Source organism: Brassica napus, chromosome A5, assembly GCF_020379485.1.
Source record: "Brassica napus cultivar Da-Ae chromosome A5, Da-Ae, whole genome shotgun sequence".
In the NCBI taxonomy this organism is placed as follows: Eukaryota; Viridiplantae; Streptophyta; class Magnoliopsida; order Brassicales; family Brassicaceae; genus Brassica; species Brassica napus.
In genome coordinates this window covers 4,670,254-4,692,562 of record NC_063438.1, presented here as the reverse complement: position 1 = coordinate 4,692,562, position 22,309 = coordinate 4,670,254, and the positions used below count along the sequence as shown (strand labels likewise).

Below are 22,309 nucleotides of genomic sequence, written 5' to 3'. Positions count from 1 at the left end.
TTTATCACCACCACAACACTATTAAGGGATGTCAATCTCAAGGTTAGTTCCAGTTCGATGAGCAATAAGTCAACATATATGTCAATTTGTTTGCTTACCAAATAACTACTTTTACAGAATCAATAAAACAACTTTGTTAAAATAAATTTTAAAACATTACAGCTTTTTACCAATAACGACTATCTATCCACATCAAATCAATATAATGAATCTAGCAAAATAAACTTTTCAAATAATTTCCAACTAGTCTGCCAACATACTAAAAGAGATGAAGAGTCTGTGAGCAGTTGTGCAAACAACATGAGATGATTTATGATTATGTATGTTAGTATGCCATATTATGGATACACTTGTTATTAGTTTAACTTAGTTTATTATCATTTTACAGCAACACGCCTATATTAATCTATCAGATTGATAACATTTTATTGTAAGGTATAATTCCGATCGCTTTATAAAAATATCAGTGTATTTGGTATGCTACTTTGTATTGTTCCCCTCACCCTCATTAGGCAATCTCAAATCTTATCAATAAACACAAAATAAAACACATGCAAACACTATTCCCACTTGTATTTCTTTAATGTGATACTTTTTTTTTAATTCCACGCTCTTTGCTTATACTTGAATCATTAATTAATCAACCAATCTGATCAAAGACCAACTATATATATGTGTGTTATAATCATATCCCTCATCATCATCTATTATATAGGGGATTTGAAATTTATATGCACGCCAAAAATGTCTAGATCACACTAATTTAAAAATTACAGACTTTAAAAGGTAAATCATATTCCTCCATCGAAACTGGTCAAAGATATATAGTATGAAAACATTAGAAACACTATATATAAAGACATGTATAAGGTTATATCACCCACTTTAACCGCTGAAAGCTTGGATTATATCATCCAAATCTAATACCAAAGAAAAAAAAAATTAGATCAACATAACTACAGATAAAGAAGAATGCCCTTTTAAGTTTCAAGAAAAAGAAGAGGAATATCCTTTTTTTTAAACTACAGATAAATAAAGTAAACCATTACTATTTTCGTACACATGATAGTATAAATAAAGTTATCCGTCACATTTGTTTTCTTACTCGACCGACGACTTAGAAGAAAACAAAAGAATCTTCACTATTGTTTATTGAAAATTCTCACTAACGTATATACTTTGTGCATGCATCATTACAGATGTGTTATTTTAAATAGTCTGCATTAAGGGAATCAGGCATGAGGAAAGAATGTCTTCTTTGAGTGGAGAGGAAACCGACAAAAATGCGACACTACTGCCTCTCTGTAAAAGATATCTATCAATAAATCATTGAATTATTCAAACACTAATAGACCGACTGATGAATATTAGTGAAAAGAATGTTAGGGCTACAATTAAATTAGTAAGATTGGAATTAACATGCAAGGAATAAAGTAAATAGTCTAGTAAATACAAAAACTATGGTTTATTGAGGACTGTTGTAATGTTTGAACTTTGACTATTTGCAGTTATCATGAAATAGCAAGAGAGATCAGCGTGATAACAGAGCTGAAGCTGAGTCAATTTAGGAAGAATGACCAAAAGTTAAATTATTCATATGTTCAAAAATCAAAGGTTTAGGCATAACTACAATGATCATAAAAATCTTTGTTCATATGTGCAAAAGTTTGGGCAAAATGTGTATGATAATACTTGAATTTTCAATAGATATTTTAGAACTTTGGTTTGCCCGCCCCTTTATTGAATTAATGAAATAAAAATCTACACTAACATCAGAAAGAAAAACGTCTAAAATGGAGTGAAACCCCAAAATAGAGGCTAATGATGGTAAGCTTGCTGTCATAATAGTAGTTATAATCTCTCATTGGTATCAAACCAGTTCATTCTCATTTCTCACAGCCAGCTTGCCACTTAACCAATACATACACAATCCATGAGACATCACAATGTACCATTACGTCTGCTGGCTGTAGAATCTCTCATTGGTACGAAAATGGCTTATCAATGAAAAAGCAAAGTAAATGGAGACATAATTTGACAAACTCAAACTTGATGAACTATATAAGATGCGGGAAATGTCTTTGTAAGAGACAAAAAAAAAATGCATAGGATCAAGCCACATAACTCTCTACATACAATCTGGTGTAACTACATCGTGTTCCAATTTCCTTAGATTCAGCGTGTCCATTTAATGAACAGATACAATATGACAATCGTCGCGATCATACCAGCGTACTTGATCCAAGTGTCAACGCGATTGCGCCTCTCAATGAGCCTGAGCACAGAGTTGGAGAGCCCTACTGTGTTCAGAACATCCAAAGCTTTACGCTGTGCCCTCTGTATATTCCAAAACAACAATGTTAAATACTTATGCAGATTATCAGGGCCGTCTCAATTATTTTTTGGACCTTGTTCAAAAATATTAACGATATATTTAAAGCATAATGAAATAGCTTTAGAAAGTAATAGTTATATTTATATACGTTTAACATTTTTTTATAAATTATAAACTTTAAATTAGTCAGTACTGTATTTAAATTTTGAAGTTTTAGACTATAATTTATGTATATATTGTTAGAAAATTTCTTTAAAATTTTTATTTTTATATTCGGACCATGTTCGACCGCTCCACATGCACGTGCTATTAGACGGCCTGCAGATTATCAAAGCCATATTATCAAAGCCATCGGTTGGAGGAGTTACCTTCAAACGATCCCTTTGCTCAGCATACTTGGCGAGGATAGCAACTCCACTTGAAAACGAATCTTCCAGCAATCTCTTTGAGTTCTTGACAGAGTTCATCGCTTGAGCCTCGTCATCAAATATCTGCAAGATGTGTGCTCCTTCTCCGCTCCCTCTGTTCAACAAATCCGCCCTCTCTTTAGCTTCATTCATCTTCCTCTGATTCCTCCACATGTACTTCTCCAGACTTTTGTTCAAATACTCAGCCTCTTCTCCAACTTGTTCCGTCTTTCTGCAAATTCGCTTGATGATATCAACAAAGCATAGAAGAATCTAATGAAACTAACCAATTCCTAATTTGATCATCTCAGATCACCAATGACTAATCCCTAAATGCAAAGTCCTTGATCTAAGATTCTCCGATAACTCTAATCAATCTCGAGATTCGATTTTTTGAAATCAGGGATTGATCACCTTCTCCAGAGATCGCGCTGGGATTTAACGGAGATTGAGCGCCAGAGACCATCCATGCTGGCGCATAGAGACTGGACCTCGGTGATGTCGCGTTTCACGGAGGAGGTGAGATCGGAAGAATCCACGAGAGAAGCGGATTCAAACCTCTCCAGCCTCTCGATCCCGTCGCGAGCCCTGAGGAGAATCTTTTTTGCGGTACTGTATGCCTCCGATAAGGATCCGCCTCCTCCGACGACTCCAGACGCCATTGTTTACGACTCTAATCGTAGATCTTCTCGTCGACGAAGCGTTCTCTAGAATCAGAGATGCAAACGAAGAAGAAGAAGATTCTTAACTCTGAAGGCTTATGTTGTGGGCCTTTAATTATCTTTTGATAAGCCCATCTAATAATTAATGGGCCTTTAAATAATTCTCTTTTGTTAGGCCCATCTAATGTTCGGCCTTTAATTTGTTTCTGACTGTGCTGGAGCTGGCAAGACTTTAGCCCAAGCGGGTGCGGTTAAAGCTCGGTTAGCCATAGTACCTCAAGAACCGTGATTATTCTGAACCACGATACGGACACGAATGTGCCACCGAAGCAGAGATCATACAAGCTGCGACACTAGCCAACACCCACAAGTTCCATATCCTCACTATCCGACGGTTACAAAACATATGTAGGAGAGCGAGGTGTCCAACTCTCAGGAGGATAGCTATCGCACGTGCACTCGTGAGATCATGCTTTTTGAGGAGGGTACAAGCGCTCTTGATGCAGTGTCAGAGAGGTCGGTGCAAGAAGCGTTGGACCAGGCTTGCTCTGGCAGAACGTCTATCGTGGTGGCTCATAGAGTCATAGGCTTGCTACTTTGAGGAACGTGCATGTTATCGCGGTGATTGATGATGGAAAAGTTGCGGAACAAGGGTCGCAGGTTATTAGTACTTACTAATTTGGTCAGACATCAAACACTAGAACATGTACTTTTTTACTTATTTTGTAACAACGTTTCAGATTTAATGGTATAGCATTATTATTATTGTGATCTCTTAATCTAATTGCTCGCCTCGGTAATATTCACTAATCCATGATCAATCCACAAGCCTTTCTTGTGAAGTAAAGTTGCAAATAATCTCGCCATTGGCCATTAGCTCTTCAACGTTTGCTAACTTTTAACTTAAATCAGTGTTAGACAATCAGAAAAAAAAAAAACATATATCATTAATTTAGGAGTTGTACTACGGACCATCTTACAACAACAATCCAAAAAAAAAAAGACTCAAGCAGCCATGAGCTTTGGACCATTGTCTGGCATTCCCATTCCAGCGGCCAAATCAGCATCTAGTTGTGAGTGTGGCGCAGGTCCATTCATTAACTTCACACTGCAACAATCCAAATGGAGAAATCAAATTCAGGCACACACACACAAGTGATTCAAACCCACATCACTCATTCTCAATTCAAACCATTCATAACTCTCAATTCAGGCAAACAACAAGCAGATCAAACAATATAACCAACGAAAGGTGTTTAAAAATAGCAACTGCTCAGAGTAATAATTTCAGCTTGAAGAAGAGCTTCTCACTTACCGCTTCTTGTGTTTCTTCGTCTTAAAATGATCATCTCTCACCGACACATTACAGAAGTACCGACTGAAACATAGAGACCAGACCAAAGAAAACAATTGAATAATAGAAACACACTTTGACTGATTCAAACAAAAAAAAAATGAACAGTATGGAACAAAAAGACAAGAAACATACTCGCAGTGTAAGCAGTAGAACTGTCCCATTCCAGGCAAGTCCTCGCTAAGCTCCAAAGGCTTTGTCTCCGTCTCTGGTTTACGCAGCTCAGTGTACACTAAATCATCTCCTTTGACTTCGAATTTGTCACGACGAGCTGTTTTGTGAGACAAACGCCTCTTCTTCACCTTCCTAGTAGGGCATCTTCCCATCTTTTATATACTCCTAAGTTTGCAGAAATTAAGTGAAATTGAATCATCAATTATCTAAAATGGATTAATATAAGAAAAGAACTTACGATTTAGAGAAGAAAACTACACGAGGAGAAGCTGGAGACGACGATGCGGAGGAGAAGCCCTAGAGGAGTCTCACTCTTCATTTATAAATAAACCTAATTTTGGCGGGTTTGAATGAAACCAAGAGGACTTACGCGAGGCCCATCTTTTGAGTTTTAAAGCCCAAATATTATTTAAGGCCGATGTAAGCCCGCGAAGAGTATATTATTAAATCAGTTAGTGCATTTCGTTCACGCGTCCCACATCGGAAAACTGGGGGAAGAAGCAGCAGAAGTTGCACTATAAATATAGGTCTGCTGCTCTCTCAACAAGCCACGCAGCCATGTGGTGAGCACAAAGCGAACTATTCTTTCGCCTTTTACTAAAGAATACCGTGTGTTCTCCACTCTAAGTGGCATACGCCTATTTTTGGAGGGTCCGGATCTTGAGCTGGCCCAGCAATAATGAGTTTGAAAATTTTTTTTAGTGGTCGTGATGTGAAACTCTCAACTTAATTGGCTTTGTTTAGTTGTTGGTTTAAGAAATGGACAATTTCAATATGTTTCTTGTTTTCTTGCATATACATTATGGTTAAAGCATTTCTCAGGAATATTATTTTAAAAATTAAGTCGATGAGGATAGTAGTTGTTCTTTGAAAATGTAATTTTGTCAGAAGAGGTTCATTATCTTTGCTTTGCATTTGTGAATTATTGTATCGAACATTGTAGTAAACACTAAACCATTAGATTATGCGTTCATGCTGTCTTCTAGTATATAATGCCTCCTAATATCTGAGTCTAATGGTTTTGGTAAGTGTTTGTTAAGAGTATCAAAACGGATATTATTAGCTTGGGGACAATCATATGAACAAGTTACTACAATGTCGCTTAAAACCGTAGTTTCTTCAATTTTCTTCTTACGTTAAGACAAATGTTCCTAGTCTAGCTGAAATTACTTGTACAAATGCTACTTACAAGAACCATCTTTTTGTGTACATTATCACATTTCTCTTATTCCGATTTACAGAAAGGCTTACGTAGGCTCATTTGTTGTTCTTAACTTGCGCCTCACTACATTTAAAAGTCCATTTTGTATCGTCGGTTTCTGTTCATGTTATATGGTGATTTGTTTCATGGTATGTTACTCCTTGAACTTCACCGTTTTGCCCGCTCATTTTCATTCACTTATGTTATACTTTTTCGGTTTAGGACTCAGTGAAAAGAATAAAGATCGATGATACTTTAATTAAAGAATATCGAACTAGATGACATTCTAATTAATGACATTCGTTCCTATGCGATTCAGTAGATGAGCCTTTTTCAGTTTAGATTTGTTCGTTTTCCACGTTTTGTCAGCAAGATGAGTGATTCCACAATTGATTTATAGTAATCTAAAAGTAAGACACGCGCATTATTTTGCACCGGTGGAAGTGTATTCGGATCTCAATTAAGTGTCCGAATGGAAGAACGGGACAAGTGCAGTTCTTCTGCACATACAGTTCTCCCGCACAGCATTCACCATTCACCCTTTTGTGTTCGCAAAAGCAGTTCAAACGGGAGATCTGCATGCAGTTCAATATTTTTTGTCTTTTTGTGAAAAAGCAGAAGATTTGCATGCAGATCTCACCCGCCAACATTTGGTAGTGTTGATCTGCTTTTTTTTTTGTTTGATCAATAAATAACTTTGTTACAACACATAACTTTGAAAATATATTTATCTAGTTTTATGAATACAATATTTTATTTTATTTACAACTTTAACAATACAAGTTATCATTCTCTACTTATTATTATTTTTTATATAATTTTTAATTTTTATAAATAAGAAAATAAAAGAAGTATAAATATCTTATAAAACATTTACTGGCATTTCGGCCGATCATATAACATTTAAGATATTTGTTTAGCTATTTAAGTGTCATTTTTATTGTTTTAATATATGATCTATAGTTTTGAACTGATTTTGTCATTCATAAGTTATAATAAATTATTTGATTCGGTTGTTTCCTACATGATCTACGATGGCAATTTTTTTTTGTTTGATCATCGTAAAATAATATGTGCCCACCTCAGACATTACGTCATCTAATAGGGACCAAATGAAAAATTCAACAAACACACAATAAAACCTGATGTTGACAAAATGGACCCGTAAAAGGAGGAACGAACGCAAATACGCAACTCTTTGAGACATTTTTTCACCATTTGTCACCTTGTTTCTTTTTACTGTTGTTCCAGTTGAAAAGTTATAGTACTGTAGTTAGGTTTACTCACAGAATTCAAAAAGTAAATATGGCCGTTCCTCGTGTCTTTGTCTCTGTTATGCTGCCCACGTTTTTAGCTGCTTCCATCATTCTATAGAGATGAGATACAAATCCAAGTGACTTTATCAAATCAATAATTGCTCTACGATGGACCAAACTAATTATTTTGTAAAAATGAAAACATTAATTATATATGCTATAAGTGCTGTACGAATTGAGTAAAGTAGTGTATACGCATTGGGCAGGTGAAACGAATAGTATATGAAAACACAACGTGGAGATTACATTCTTAATACATATATACAATTTTCATCGAAATATGCATATAAATATATAGATATTAATTCATGCACATTCTTTTTAGGCAATTTACAAATACTAGAACCTTTCCCGGGCTACGCCCGGGTTTTTTGCATAAAATTTAACTACAATATAAATTTAAATGTTATTTTTTGAGTATATATTCATGTATATTTTTACAGCACTAAAAGAAAAATAATTTATGAATCTGAAACTATTTAAAATTAAAATTTATTGTTTTTTTTTTTGCAATGTGCATATTTGCTTAACTATGAAAAACAAAACCATTTGGATACCCAGAATTTATTGTACCTAAAAATTGTTCTGTTCCAAAATGCTTCGGTTCTTCAGATTAAACTAATCTTGAAATTTCAGATTTCTTGCTACTCAAGCTACTATTTGGGGTTGAATGGTCGTTGAAGTTGTTAATGAAAACAAACCATGTATGATGCATGCATCATATGACAGATTTGAACCGTTTGTAAACACAATAAACAAAAACCACAAAACAATGAGAAGACTAATATGACTCACTTCGCTTTCGGCCTTGAAGAAACTTTTAAACAATGAATAAAACTAACGAATAATCTCATTTTGAATCTCTCATTTTTGGGGTTTGACGATCATGTGAAATACAATTTATGAGGTAATGTTGCAAGTTTTGATCCCTTCAGCAAAGATATTGACTCTTTAGAGCATCGGGCAAGTTTATAAGTACATGTGATCCCTAATTTGCCTAACGAAGCCACATAAATATTTTAAAATTCAACAAATAATGTATGCTAAATCATCTGCTTACAACTGTTGCTTTTCTTCCAAGTAACTTTGCTGAGAAGAGTAACCAATTCACACGAAGAAAAACAAAAACAGAAATTGATAAATACGGAAAACAAAAGAGTTTGGTTATTTTCCCACTTATATTACAAATATAACAAAATAAAGAGACAGTAAACCAAAGAGTTTGATTCTGGAAAACCTTTCGGCTCACCTACTCCGGATTTGATTCCACAAATGAATTGGTCTCCAAAATTTCAAATCGAGTGAACAAAATAATTGAACAGAAATTATTGGCATGCTTTACGAAGAAGCTCTAACGAAGATGTAGCTTTCCTTTTGTCTACCTCTGTTTCCAATGTTGGACAGATCCATCAGTGGGCACAACTGAACCGAATCTACCTACTGAGACCAGCCTCTCAGTGTCTCTCTTATACAGGGAAAGCAATGGCTGCGCCTTCTCTCAGATTGTAGCTTAATCCACCTGGAGAATATCTATAAATGCCAGTAAAGTATTAGTTTTTACTATCACGGCTTTCATGTCTAGGTTACTTATATAGTCCAACAGTATTGTCTAAGCTTCATCAACACTTAGCATTTTCACCAATGCAGCTACTATACCGGCTCTAATTGTCCTGCCTTTGTTTCCATGCTTAAGGCAGCGACTGAACAACGTCGTTGCTGCATATCTCTTCTTCTCTCTCAGGTACTCGTGCTCGAGAAGATGGAAGTTAATATTTTTGTTGCTTTTTATTTTGATATATCTTATAATTTTAGTATAAATTTTAAATTACTTATTTTATGAGTATTTTAAATTTTTACTTTTCATATCTTATAAAATTTGTCTTCTAAATAGTTTTTATCAACATAAAATGTTAAAACCCATCTTCAACTTTATATTTATATAGATTGATTAGCCATTATTTTAGTTTATTTTGTATTCTTGTGTAATCTATTATAAATGTATGTAATTATTTATATAGAATACAAATACTTTATATATAAATAAACTTATAGATTAAATTTCAAATTTTATTAGTTGAGATATATTGGTAGTAGTCACCTATTTATTTTTATATATACTATTTTAAAGTTCTTACAAAAATTTAGACAAAATGTTTAGTATTCTCTTCTGATGGTATTTTCTGATAGAATAAATGTAGCTCTTTAATAATTCTGCGAGTTTTTCTACTTTTTTGTTATTTTAAAAAGAGATACTTACTGTTAATTTTCTTTATTTTTAGTAATACAACTAAAATGAAACATTATTATTTTTTTAAATATAAACAACTTTAATTATTTATATCACAAATGCAAATATAGATATATAATACATATATAAATTTGTTACATAACTATTTTTGCTTTATTAATTAGTTAAAATATGTACATTAGAACATACAATTGACTAATTAGTCAAAGTTTTGTTAAACTTTAGATTTGAGTTGGCATATGAAACACTTGCACACTTGGAACAGATACACCATGTATCAATAGGAGGGAGGGATTCGCTAAAGTTCTAATTAAATCACTCCAAAACATGTTCAGTCACCATGAAACATATCCCAATATATAACTCAAACCGAAGAAACATTAAAAGATCAAAATAACAATATTATACAAACAAAGATTTTGAAGAGTCTCTACCTAAGATTTCTATACAATTCCCCACACATTCTCAGAAGCTAGACCCACAACAACTGGGTTTCCGTTCTCAGCCTCTTCCCTGTTAGCATTTTCCTTGTTCAGGGTTACCTAGTCACGCTACAGCCATAGCCCGATCAGTTAGAAGAAGATAGATGGAGCTCGAATGAAAACAGGGGATGGTATACCAAAAACATTAAAAATAACTACTGAATCTGTACGCATAAGGAAAGTTCAAGACATCAATTTCCATGTGCTTTCCACTAAACAAAACATAGGGAGAGAAGGCTGTATGACTAAAACGTGACGGATGCTTCTCCCACAAAACACGATATACAGGCAGCCCATCCTCAGAACTTGAAAGTGTACGTAGACTCAGTAGCGGGGGCACCATTGTCGATGTTGTCAAGTGGAATCCGAAGTGCCACCATGTGCCTTTGTCTATACATATATTCAAAATCTGAATACATATCAACTGATTAGATGGTCTGGTACTCAATTTGAAACAATATACATAACGGATCTCTTGCTAATCTGTATAACACACACATACGTTTACATGAAGCGGGCACCATCATCAACTTTTCCAAAATTTTCTTCCATCTCCTGTTTCTCCTCTTCGCCCATCTGTTCTCTCTGTCTTCACTCAATAATATGTAATTAACGTAGTCGTTTGAACAGGGAAGTTTCATACCAAAAAGATTTCAGTTGAGTTGTCCATAAAGCTTTTGACAAAATGTATCATTGTCATCTGGACATTTACGAATTTATAAATCTTTACTCTAATAAAAGATGAGCATTCTCGATTTGTATATCCAGAAAAAAAAAACTTGCATTTCCAACTTACAAATCTTCGAGGTTTACCAATGTAGTAGCTTGGGTACCGTACATAATTCCTCTAAACTGGTTGGAGCCAAGTTGCCTGGAAACACAATTTTTCTTTTTAACAAAACCCAAGGATTCTTCTGATTAGCCTCAAGGGAAGCTACAGTACAGTAATGAGAAATTAGTGGCATAACATATCTTAGAGTTTTTTAGTGATAGCTTAAAATGTTGCTACCTTCTTGATCCAGTGACTTTGGCTCCATAGAAATCTTCAGGAACACCTTAATGTGTTGTCACAAACATCACCTATGAAGCAAAACAGTTTAACCAGATTAAAAAAAAAGAAAAGAGGAAGGGTTTAACTTTTTCAGGTAACTTTGATTCTGAGGTATTTTGTGGCCAAAATCCAAGGTTCTACAGTGAATTAGCTAACCCCATCACCGTCTAGAGCAAACCCCCCAATATCCTTCAAGGTATCAACTCGAGACATGATGAATCCACGTTTACGTCTCCGGTGAAACTTTTCCGCAATAATGAAAATGATGCAATATTTCTACATCTTCGGTAGATTTTTCTTCCTTTTCTCAACAGCTATTTTAGAATCGGAGCACACCCACATTAATTCCATCTGATGCAGGCTTCGAGACCTGAAACTCAACCCCACATGCTCTGAATTTTACTTCAAAGTTTATTAAACCTCATTACTTATTAAAAGTCGTGACTGATGGAAGATTATACCAAAAACTAAAAAGAATGTCTTAAAAAAAGAGTAGCTTGTGATCACCAGTTGTAATCAGAAACAGAGGTGGTTCATTTAGATAGCCAGTAAAGACATATATAAATCGAATGGATGTTCATCAACTGATTTGCAGACTCTTTTTTTTTTTTTTTGCTCTTGAAGATGACGTTGATGATCTGGATGGCTCTCCAAAGATTTGACACAGTTAACTGTAAAAATAAAACTAAAATCGTTCAAAGAAAGAAAATATGGAAAATATGGAAATTAGACCACATAAGTGAACTAAATACGAAGAAGACAAACACAAAGACTTAAGTCTTGAAGAGTGTTAATCAGAATCAGTTGATTTGACCAGATTGTTCTGAGCTGTAAGGTGGGATCGCCAATGCCAGTCTTACTTGATTGTATTATTTATGCAATTAACTAATATAGTCCAGGAAAAAAATGAGCAGACCAGATAGGAAACAAAAATAGCTTACAGTTTCTAGGGTCGTCTTCTGGTGATAGCGATGAGGACTCAGCAATCAAGATTCAAGACCAATAGAATCAGCGGTGGCATAGCTTTTTCGGGTGATGATTGACTGTTTGCAGAGATGATTGACTTTCCCGATGGGAGACGATGAAGGTGAAGCGGAGTCGTCAGAGATCACTTGCTTTGGAATATATTTGGGCCAAGAGATGGGCTGTCTGAAACATAGCCTTTCAATAAAAATGATGCTCTCTGATTGGTCTGAATAAACTGTCCTACGTGTCATAGCTCTCTGCTCAGTATATCGAGCTTTTAGTAGTGTTAGATATGCATGTTACACACAGACCTAGAATTTTTTTATGTACTAGTACAAAGTATACAAATAGGTCAAACTACTTGACAAATTACAACCATGTGCGTTTGTTTCTCCTTGTATTGTAAAATATAAATATGATAAGAGTAAAATGAGCTTATTCCAAAATACCACACATATATATTATAAAAAGTAGCCAAAATTTAAAGAATGAAATGGATTTAATAGTAAACGATTATGTTATTTTTATTATATAAGTATTGTAAACTTTTGAAGTGGTAAAGCTATTTTATTTTCTACAAAATTTACAAACTAATGTGGATTTCTGAAAAGATATTATATATACTTCATTCTAAAACAACTGTAAATATTTGGAAAATTAGAAATACCTCAAAAAGAATGCGTGGCTGCTTCAATAGAAAACATAAAAAGAGAGGCTCCACCAACTTCACTTAGAACAAGACAAGACTATACAATTTTAAGAATCAATATCTTGAGTACCATCTTGTAATCATGTTAATGATGAAGAAAGAAAACAAAAACATATTGATTTAGCCTTTATGTAATGTATAATAATTTAGTTCAATAATTCGTTTATGAATTGTAACTCCCTAAACTATCGGTTGTATATTTTGATGATATATCATAGAAACAAAATGTATTGCTCGTATAGTTACTCCTCTCTTGTTTCCACATGAATTATAATATGTTATGCTTTTAGTGAACTTATTTTTATGATTTGAATATATTTTAAGTATAATTTAACTGTTAACAAAATAACAAAATGACCCCGATACTTCAGATAGGCAAAAACAGCATATACATTTTGCTTATGTGATTAGTTCACATTTAAGACCGTAATTTCTAACTGATGTTTGTTTCTTATAATAAGGCAGTATATAAATTCGTGTGACATTGGCTGACTGTGTATATATATATTACCTTGAATGATTCAGACGATTCAGCTAATCTAGACTCTAGTCTTGTAGTAGTCAAAGCTGAGAAATGATACCCTTTTTGTTTTCAAAAGCAATAGAGTACATGACTAATCAATTGATGTTTCGTGAAACCTAATTTTTTTTTAAAAATGAATCAATCTCTTCAGAAACTAGGTGCCTTCGTGTCTCGTACCGTCACTTGTGTTGAACCGGCGTCAAACGCCCACTTTCGCTGACCTCACCCATAACAAATACACACATTATATCAGATATACATGAAACCTTATAATATTCAGTAAATTTAACTATCAAATAATTTTATAACAACCTCCACGCACACACCAAACCCCCTCTTCTCTATATATACACACATTTGCCTCCACTTCTTCTCGTTCAAACATTACATAATCCTTTGATTAGTATTAAAAAGTATATCTTTATCTTCAACGAAGAATGGGAGAGGTCAGTGGCTTTCTATCTCTTTTGCTTGATTTTGAATTTTTGTTATCCCAACCTTCTTGATGTGTATTATAATTATGTGCATGTAGAAACAAGAAGGTGCCAAGGTTGAACAAGAGAAGAAGGCAGCCACCGTAGTCTCTACTGAGACAACCGACAACAAGCCAAAGAGCGGCGGAGGAGATGCAGCCGCAGCCCCGGCCGTGGCTGCTGCATCTGCCTTTGTCTTCAAAGTGGATATGCACTGCGAAGGTTGCGCAAAGAAGATCAAGCGAATGGTGAAGCACTTCGCCGGAGTGAAAGATGTGACGGTGGATATGGGTGGGAACAAGCTCATGGTGGTCGGGAAGATCGATCCGATGAAACTCCACGAGAAGTTGGAGGAAAGAATGAAGAGAAAGGTGGTACTGGCCAACCCACCGCCACCATCACCGCCGAAAGTAGACGCATCTACCGCCACCAGTGGAGAGAAGAAAGCCGATGGTGTAGATAAGGCGGCTGCTCCTGCTCCTCCACCCCCGGCCGCTCCTAAAGAGGTATATAGATTTAGTTGATAAGGACAATAGACAGACTATGCAAGCAACGTAAAAAGTGTTTTCGTTTTCAAGAAAAAAAAAACTTTTAAGTGTTTTACAATAGCTAAAACGTAAAACCACTCTAACACTTTGTCTATGTAACTGATCGAGCTTTAAATTGTTTATGTTCAGAGCTCGGTTGCCTTGAAGATCAGACTTCATTGCGAAGGATGTATTCAGAAAATCAAGAAAATAATATTGAAAATTAAAGGTAATTATTACTAAACCAATGAAAGTTTATTTACTTTTATTCTTAGCCAAGTTAAAGCCCAAAGCAATTTAATTATGCTAATAAATTAATAATAATAATTTGAACAGGCGTCCAAACGGTGGCTATTGATGCAGCCAAAGACATGGTGACTGTAAAAGGAACTATGGATGTTAAAGAACTCGTGCCTCTACTCACTAAAAAGCTCAAACGAACCGTGGAGCCTCTTCTTCCAGCCAAAAAAGACGACGGTGCCGCCCCGGCCCCTCCTGCTGCAAAGAAAGAAGTCACAGCCGCTGGAGCTAACGAAGCAAAGAAGGAAGGAAGTGAAGTCGTAGAGAAGAAGCAAGAGGGTGGAGAGAATAAGAAAGAAGCTGGAGACGGTGTAGAGAAAAAGAAAGAGGCTGGAGACGGAGGAGAGAAGAAGAAAGAGGCTGTAGAGGGCGGAGATAAGAAGAAAGAGGCCGGAGACGGTGAGAAGAAGGAAGGTGGCGGCGTAGGAGGAGGAGTTGCGCCGGTGGCAATGGTGAATAAAATGGATTATTATGGATCATATCCGACGGCTCCAATATATTGGCAAGAAAGACACGTGTACGGCCAGAGTTACTCGATTGAAGGTCAGACTTATCCGATGGGAGGTCAGAGTTATCCAGGTTCAGGATACAATTACTCGAGTGAAAGTTATGTGCCGTACTCGTATCAAAACATGAACACGCCCCCTGGAATGTTCAGCGACGAGAACCCTAATGGCTGCTCTGTTATGTAAACATGCGCTTGAATTGTAGATACACGATACTTTTAAGGGTGAAACCTTAAATCTGGAACATTCACAAATGGGTACCTTTAGATAAAATTTTGAAATTGAGATAACCCTGTTCTTTTGAGTACTAGTTCTTCTGAATATTTTTTGGGAAAATTTGGAAATCTACGTTGTCATGAGATGTTATTTTGAAAACTATACCCTCATTTAAATATTTTGAAAACTACACTTATGTATATATTAAATTACTGTATTGTCCAATCAGAATATTTAAAGCTGTTGTAGTATATTGTTCCGTTATCATAATTAATTAAATAGTAAATTAACAAACTCAACAAGATATATTATTATCTATACAATATCTTATAAAAATATATTGTTTTTTCTGTTTTAATATTGTATCTCGTGATCCTTTATCCATCTTCTATTTTCCCTCTGATTCTCCATTTTTATGCTTCATATCTACCTCCATCATATCGTTCTCCATTTTGAGTTTCTCCCGTCAAAAGAAACCAGATCATGACCAGCTTTTGGTTTGTCAAGAAGGTAAAAAAAATGAGGTAATAAATGAACGAAAAGAAGTAGCTATATCTATAACACTCCATAATTTAGATATTAACTCTCTTAAACACACAAGATCCAAATGGACATTTAGTTGCAAAAACTAAGAACACAATTTTTTTTAACACAATAACACAAAATCTTATATAGTCAGATTTTCGTAGGAATATATTGTTCCTGATGAACTCAGTGCTTATTACACAAACATACAAGAACTGTCTATTTCCAATACATCATTCACGAGATTCAGTAAAGAACGTAACATACAGTTCTTCTCTCGTGTACATTCACATGTATGAAGTTTGAAGATCAAGGGAACATCACTAAAGAAAAATGCATATTACGCACCTGATCTACATAATTTACTAATAGAGACTTATTCAGGTTCTGGTTTATAACATATACGATCTAAGTTTTTTTGATTCACTAGGTTGTATTTAGCTTTAAAAAACTCTAAAAACGAACGACCCAACACACAAGTAGTGAATCCAAAAAACACATTAAATTTTTTATTTAAAAATAAAAAAAAATTGAATTTAAATTTAGTATACATTAAAAGTTCAAATAAAAATGAGGGTAAAACTGTATTTTTACATCCAAGAAAGTGTAGTTGTCAAAAAATATAAAACAATGTGTAATTTTCAAATTTAAGATCACAAATAGGGTATTTTTCAAATTATCCCATATTTTTTTTTGAGAAAAAGTTCTTTTGAATATTTCACTAATTAGTTTCTACTTTCTTTAATTGTAGTGTCAGCAAACAAATAACAGATAAAAGCGTAATGTGGTTTATTAAAAACAAATAAAAACGTAAATGATGTGGGATATAATAGTAAAAATTTCTTCGATAAGGATTATTTGTTATATCGATCATTGTTTTTGACGTTTCAAGACGGATTTTGTGGATTTTTTTCTGAATGAAAGATAAGATCATTAGGAAATATTTTGGTTGATTGATATAATATTAAAAGATAAATTCAAATGATTAATATTTGTACGAAATCTTGAAAAGATGAACACCAATCAATGATTTTATTTTTGTTGGAAAGCTAACCCAAGCCTATTTTCTCGATCGACCATGATTATAATGATCTCCATGGTAATTATGCTTACCCTTTATGTAAAGTTTATCTTTATTTTTGAATTTTATAAAGTTTTATCTTTATGGCATTGATTGAATCATTAGCCTTCTCTTCAATAATGGAGAAGATGTATTACAGAATTGTATAGCTCAGTTGCTAGCTTAATTACTAAACAATATCAAAGGTTTATTTTCATAAGATATATGTTTCTCTGTACTAAATAGTTGAAAACATAGGAGTACGTAAGACTACAGTTTGAGAAGCGATTATTTGAAATCGAATTAAAGTGATGTAATTCGAATATTTGACCTGAAAGACCCATTATTTTTTTTTTTTTTTTGAATATAAAAGACCCATTATTTCGTAGTGTCCCCATCTCCTTATGCAATATTTTAACATGTTCTTGAGCCAGACTCTATTCCAACTAAAAAGCAGAGACGGAAACACACGTACAAAATAGTTTCACCATCTTGTTGCGTATTGATTTGTATATCTAAATTAACATCTAAACGTTATTTCGTATATTAACATCTTATTAGCTTCAAACACAAACTACACCACCTTCGTGTCAGTATGGCAAAAATGCACCATGTATATGCGGGTGCAGTAATGAATAGGTTAGTTGCACAATACGCAGGTGTTTTAACATATATCATTTGTTTGCATTCTCTACGTGTATATGTGCATTATTGTTTTGTACTTTTGTATACACATTATTTATATAATTAATTACCTGATTTAGCATGATTAATGACTTAGTCTTGACAGGATAAACAAATAGTGACTTAATCCTTACGTATATCTCTCCTAGAGTGATTAGAACGACAAACCAATAAAAACAAAACCATGTTGATAATGATTCCGTTGCTTCCTGTTTTGCATTTTCTAATCTTCTCTTCTTTGTATTGTACCTATGTGTGATTGTATACACATTTAACTCTGAAATTTGAAAGAGTATATTATGCTCACTATTTTTGTTCTCTCTCAATACCATGTAATAAATCAATAATTGTATGTTGAGGATAAATCAAACACGTACTCCCTATTTTGAGGTTATTTTTTGAAACATAGAATTTATCCAAAAAGAAGAAAAAAAACGTAGAATATATCCTCTATACCCCATAATCCACTTATTACAAACATTTATCTTTGGAAACATATCGAATTATAATATGTACGTACATATTATAATCACAACGAATATAAGAACATACTCTATAGGAAGATAATTGCATGTGTACATGTACGTGTTGTCAAATTGATCACTTTTTGTTGAAATAGAGATAACATAAAATAAGCAAATAATTGATTTCCCATGCTCCCGTCAACTTTTTTGTGTGTGTGTGTGTGTATGATCCTAGTAGATATCCCACGAAACGATGTATATATAAGAAACTGGGGATATATAATAAAAATAACAATACACATAAAGTAAAGAAACAATACAATAAAAAAAAAGGAAACAATACAAAAATTAAATAAGTTTTATTAATTATATCCTATGATCATGCATGGTTTGATATTTAGGTTTTTCACTCATATAATAAGGAAATCAAATTTGCTTAGCTGACTTTTTTTTTTTGAACGGGCTTAGCTGACTGTTAGATCATAAACTTTCATATTCTAAATATCACTTATCATTTTCACCTGAAAATGCAAACATATACTGATATGAAATGTTATAGTCAAATCAATGATAAACCTTTTTTTAGACCAAACACGATTTTGTTCCAATAGTAGACTGAATAGTACAAATGACAACGTCATATTTGAAAACCATCCAAAGTTTTGCGAGTGAAGTCTGCCAAAGGCTGGCCAGTGGTGACCGATTTTATCATTCATATATTTCGGCCTGCTGGATTATTAAACGTTTGTCTTTGGTTATTTTTATTATTAAACTTTGATTTAGCCTAAAACTTATTTGGAATTTTTCGAACCTATCTAAAATTAGAGGAATCGTATCAAATATCTACAAAATATATCAGTTTATTTAATTAAAGCAGGTATCCTGTATTTGAACGATCAATTAATCTTTTAATTAAAATGGGAATCCACCTAAGATGCTAAGTCATTGCTCACTACGATTATGTATTTAAAATATTAATTTGATACCTAATAACAATGGTGATAAATATATGAATTAGGTGACAGGTTGCAAATTCCAATCAAAGGCCACCTATGTCTCCTTATGGAGATGGATCTGGCAGCAGAAAATACAAGAAACTCAGATTTTAAATATAGCAAAAATAGTGGATATCCATTTTGTGGTTGCAAACCAGTGATATATATATATATATATATCTTTCTATTTTACTGTGATTGCATTACTATATTGCCATGTAGATACTCACCACGAGTCTATAACATTTTTACCAGTAAAAGAATGGAAAACAAGTACGTATGAAATGAACCATTCAGGAATAAAATTTGGAATAAGTGTCATTACTCATTAGTATATAAGAATTATAGCAAACATAACATAACTATAATCAAATAGTAATTAAAAGATATAATTACTCTTAATCTGTATGATGTCAAATTACTACAATGGTTAAGTAATGATTGAATACGTTAATATGTAAGAAAAAAAAATACTTTGACAAAAAATGGTTGCTGACAAAAGGTAAAAGATGAATAATGGTTGTCAGTTATACAAATATAAGTTATATCTTTTGTTTTTTTTTGGAACTGATTCTTCGATTACGTCGACTGAAATTACCAGGGAGAGACACAATAGAACAACAAGTAAAGAGATCAAAACGAGTGAGACGTCAAGTTATATCTTTTGTTATACAATTATTCATGGTTTTACAAAAAAACAACAATTATAGTACTCGACATTATGTACGTACGTTAACACGTATGATATGTTAATACGGGATAAATAAAATGGTGTCCACGCCAAAGTTAGGTTTATGTCCACAATCTGAAAAGGGTTTGGGTTTGGAATCTCTTGGTTTGACTTATATGATCCGAGAGATGATGCATCTTCATCAATCATCATCGTAGGGGACATGTCAGATGACTCAGATCCTGACGTTTTGAAAATCTAAACAATAGTAAAAATTAGAGTTACGGTTAACTTTTATGATCATCATGGCCTTGTGGCCAATTAACTCTCACTATGGTTCTATATAACAGCAGAACGAAAGCCGTCAGTAAACCACTATACAAAACTAGTAAGAAAACTATATCTCTACATGTATATATTATAATATATCATGCAATACTTTTCGGGTCAAATCTCTACGCTTTGGCGTAACAAATCGAACTTGTCAAACATTTTGAGCATGAACAACCCAAAGTCACGTGGATTCATCGCATATTGACTTTCTCCATTCGTTGAACTTAGTTTTTAACAAAAGGATAAGTCAAACTTTAACGAAAGAGTTATTCTTGGAACAAAACTTAGTTTCACCCCCTAGGGTGAACCTTTAAATTCACCTCACCTCTAAGAACCAATCATAATGTCACATAGATTAATGGATAAAAACAATTAAATAATTTTTTAAAAACTAAAATAATTAAAAAATAATAATAATAACGTCAACTTTACGATATTAAAAACCTTAACTAAACCCTAAATCCAAACCTAAACCCTAAATCCTAAATCTAAACCCGAACTCTATACCCTAAAACCCAAACCTAAACCCTAAACCCAAACCTATACCCTAAATCCAAACCATATACCCTAAAACCTAAACCCTAAACCCAAAACCCAAAACCCAAAACCCAAATTCTATACCCTAAACCCGAACCCTATACTCTAAATCCAAACCCTATACCTTAAAACCTAAACCCTAGATCCAAACTCTATACCCTAAACCCAAACTCTAAACCCTAAACTATAAACCCTAGATCTTAAATCCTAAACCCAAACATTAGACCCTAAATTCAACCTTAAACCCTAAACCCAATTCTATACCCTAAATCATGAACTTAAATTGTAGATTCTAAATCCAAACCTTAAATTCTAAAAGAACAATATCAACATTAATCTAAATATTTTAGTTTTGGATTTGGGTATAGGATTTACAATTTAGATTTAGGGTCTAGGATTTGAGTTTAGGATATAGGGTTTGGATTTATGGTTTATGGTTTAAATTTAAGATTTAAGGTTTGGGTTTAGGATTTAAGGTCTAGGGTTTAGGGTTTAGAATTTAGGATCTAGAGTTTGAATTTAGGGTATATAGTTTGGGTTTAGGGTTTAGGGTTTAGGTTTTAAGGTATAGGGTTTGGATTTAGAGTATATGGTTTGGATTTAGGTTCGGATTTTAGGGTATAGTATTTGGGTTTAGGGTTTAGGTTTTAACGTACAGGGTTTATATTTAGGGTATAGGATTTGGGTTCAGGGTTTAGGTTTGGGTTTAAGGGTATAGAGTTTGGGTTTAGAGTTTAGGGTTTAGGGTTTAAGGTTACGGTTTGGATTTAGGGTATAGGGTTTGGGTTTAAGTTTGGGTTTTAGGGTATAGAGTTCAGGTTTAGTGTTTAGAGTTTCGGGTTTAAGGTTACGGTTTGGATTTAGGGTTTAGTTGGCGTTTTTAACGTCGTTAAAATTAGCGTTATTATTATTATTTTTAACTATTTTGATTTTTTAAAAAATTATTTAATTGTTTTTATCCATTAATCGATGTGGCATTATGATTGGTTCTTAGAGGTGAGGTGAATTTAAAGGTTCACCCTAGGGGGTGAACCTAAGTTTTGTTCTTATTCTTGGGTTCATTCCCTAGGGTGAACCTCTAGGTTCACCAACCAATAGGATTTCATTATTTCAAATTCGATATCTTTTAAAAAAGGAAACAAAATATTGTCAAGTTATATTATGTTTTTAAAATAAAAATGTAAAACAAATAGTATTTACAAAAAAAAGAATTTAAAAAAAAAATATTGTTAGCGTCGCCAGCAAAACACTAAACCCTAAATCCTAATCCCTAAACTCTAAATCTGAAACCCTAAACCCTTGGGTAAATCCTAAACCCTTGGATAAACCCTAAACTCTTAGGTAAACCCTAAACCTTTGGATAAATCATAAATTCTAAATCAAAAATACTAAACATTAAAATCCTAAATCTTTGAGTGTTTTAGTGTTTAGTGTTTTTGATTTAGAGTTTATGATTTATCCAAGGGTTTAAGGTTTACCTAAGAGTTTAGGATTTCAGATTTAGGGTTTAGGGATTAGGATTTAGGGTTTAGTTTTTTCCTGACGACGTTAAAAGTATTTTTTTGTAATTACTACTATTTTTATTTTTTAT

At 33.5% G+C, this 22,309-nt stretch overlaps 3 protein-coding genes, 1 long non-coding RNA gene and 1 other non-coding gene across 5 annotated transcripts; 2 read left to right on the top strand and 3 right to left on the bottom strand.

Moving 5' to 3' along the window:
• Window positions 1-2,022: 2,022 nt before the first annotated feature.
• LOC106454696 (membrin-11) lies at window positions 2,023-3,483 on the bottom strand. Its single transcript, XM_013896810.3, has 3 exons — window positions 3,157-3,483; window positions 2,704-2,974; window positions 2,023-2,337 (listed from the first exon to the last, which is right to left on the bottom strand). The coding sequence occupies exons 1-3, from the start codon at window positions 3,402-3,404 to the stop codon at window positions 2,176-2,178; spliced, it is 681 nt and encodes a 226-aa protein (XP_013752264.3). The 5' UTR covers window positions 3,405-3,483; the 3' UTR covers window positions 2,023-2,175.
• Window positions 3,484-4,277: 794 nt separating this feature from the next.
• Window positions 4,278-5,312, bottom strand: LOC106451083 (zinc finger protein 593 homolog). Its single transcript, XM_048780570.1, has 4 exons — window positions 5,171-5,312; window positions 4,894-5,097; window positions 4,720-4,782; window positions 4,278-4,512 (listed from the first exon to the last, which is right to left on the bottom strand). The coding sequence occupies exons 2-4, from the start codon at window positions 5,082-5,084 to the stop codon at window positions 4,410-4,412; spliced, it is 357 nt and encodes a 118-aa protein (XP_048636527.1). The 5' UTR covers window positions 5,085-5,097; window positions 5,171-5,312; the 3' UTR covers window positions 4,278-4,409.
• A 174-nt stretch (window positions 5,313-5,486) lies between these two features.
• On the top strand, window positions 5,487-5,599 carry LOC125609767. The gene has a single exon (XR_007339913.1). It is a non-coding gene; the product is annotated as a U5 spliceosomal RNA (small nuclear RNA).
• A 4,433-nt stretch (window positions 5,600-10,032) lies between these two features.
• Window positions 10,033-12,765, bottom strand: LOC125609284. The gene is made up of 4 exons (XR_007339679.1): window positions 11,189-12,765; window positions 10,976-11,050; window positions 10,682-10,879; window positions 10,033-10,588 (listed from the first exon to the last, which is right to left on the bottom strand). It is a non-coding gene; the product is annotated as an uncharacterized LOC125609284 (long non-coding RNA).
• A 952-nt stretch (window positions 12,766-13,717) lies between these two features.
• On the top strand, window positions 13,718-15,524 carry LOC106454695 (heavy metal-associated isoprenylated plant protein 5-like). Its single transcript, XM_048780569.1, has 4 exons — window positions 13,718-13,874; window positions 13,961-14,407; window positions 14,579-14,657; window positions 14,765-15,524. Exons 1-4 carry the CDS (start codon window positions 13,866-13,868, stop codon window positions 15,418-15,420), a joined length of 1,191 nt encoding a protein of 396 aa, XP_048636526.1. The 5' UTR covers window positions 13,718-13,865; the 3' UTR covers window positions 15,421-15,524.
• The last annotated feature ends 6,785 nt before the right edge of the window (window positions 15,525-22,309 follow it).

Coding starts and splice junctions, on each gene's coding strand:
- LOC106454696 (XM_013896810.3), bottom strand. CDS start 3,404: ATGGCGTCTGGAGTCGTCGGAGGAGGCGGATCCTTATCGGAGGCATAC. Junction 2,975..3,156: donor CAGCGCGATCTCTGGAGAAG/GTGATCAATCCC, acceptor GCGAATTTGCAG/AAAGACGGAACAAGTTGGAG. Junction 2,338..2,703: donor AGCAAAGGGATCGTTTGAAG/GTAACTCCTCCA, acceptor TGGAATATACAG/AGGGCACAGCGTAAAGCTTT.
- LOC106451083 (XM_048780570.1), bottom strand. CDS start 5,084: ATGGGAAGATGCCCTACTAGGAAGGTGAAGAAGAGGCGTTTGTCTCAC. Junction 4,783..4,893: donor TTCTACTGCTTACACTGCGA/GTATGTTTCTTG, acceptor TCTATGTTTCAG/TCGGTACTTCTGTAATGTGT. Junction 4,513..4,719: donor ACGAAGAAACACAAGAAGCG/GTAAGTGAGAAG, acceptor GGATTGTTGCAG/TGTGAAGTTAATGAATGGAC.
- LOC106454695 (XM_048780569.1), top strand. Junction 14,408..14,578: donor CCCCGGCCGCTCCTAAAGAG/GTATATAGATTT, acceptor GTTTATGTTCAG/AGCTCGGTTGCCTTGAAGAT. Junction 14,658..14,764: donor AATAATATTGAAAATTAAAG/GTAATTATTACT, acceptor TAATTTGAACAG/GCGTCCAAACGGTGGCTATT.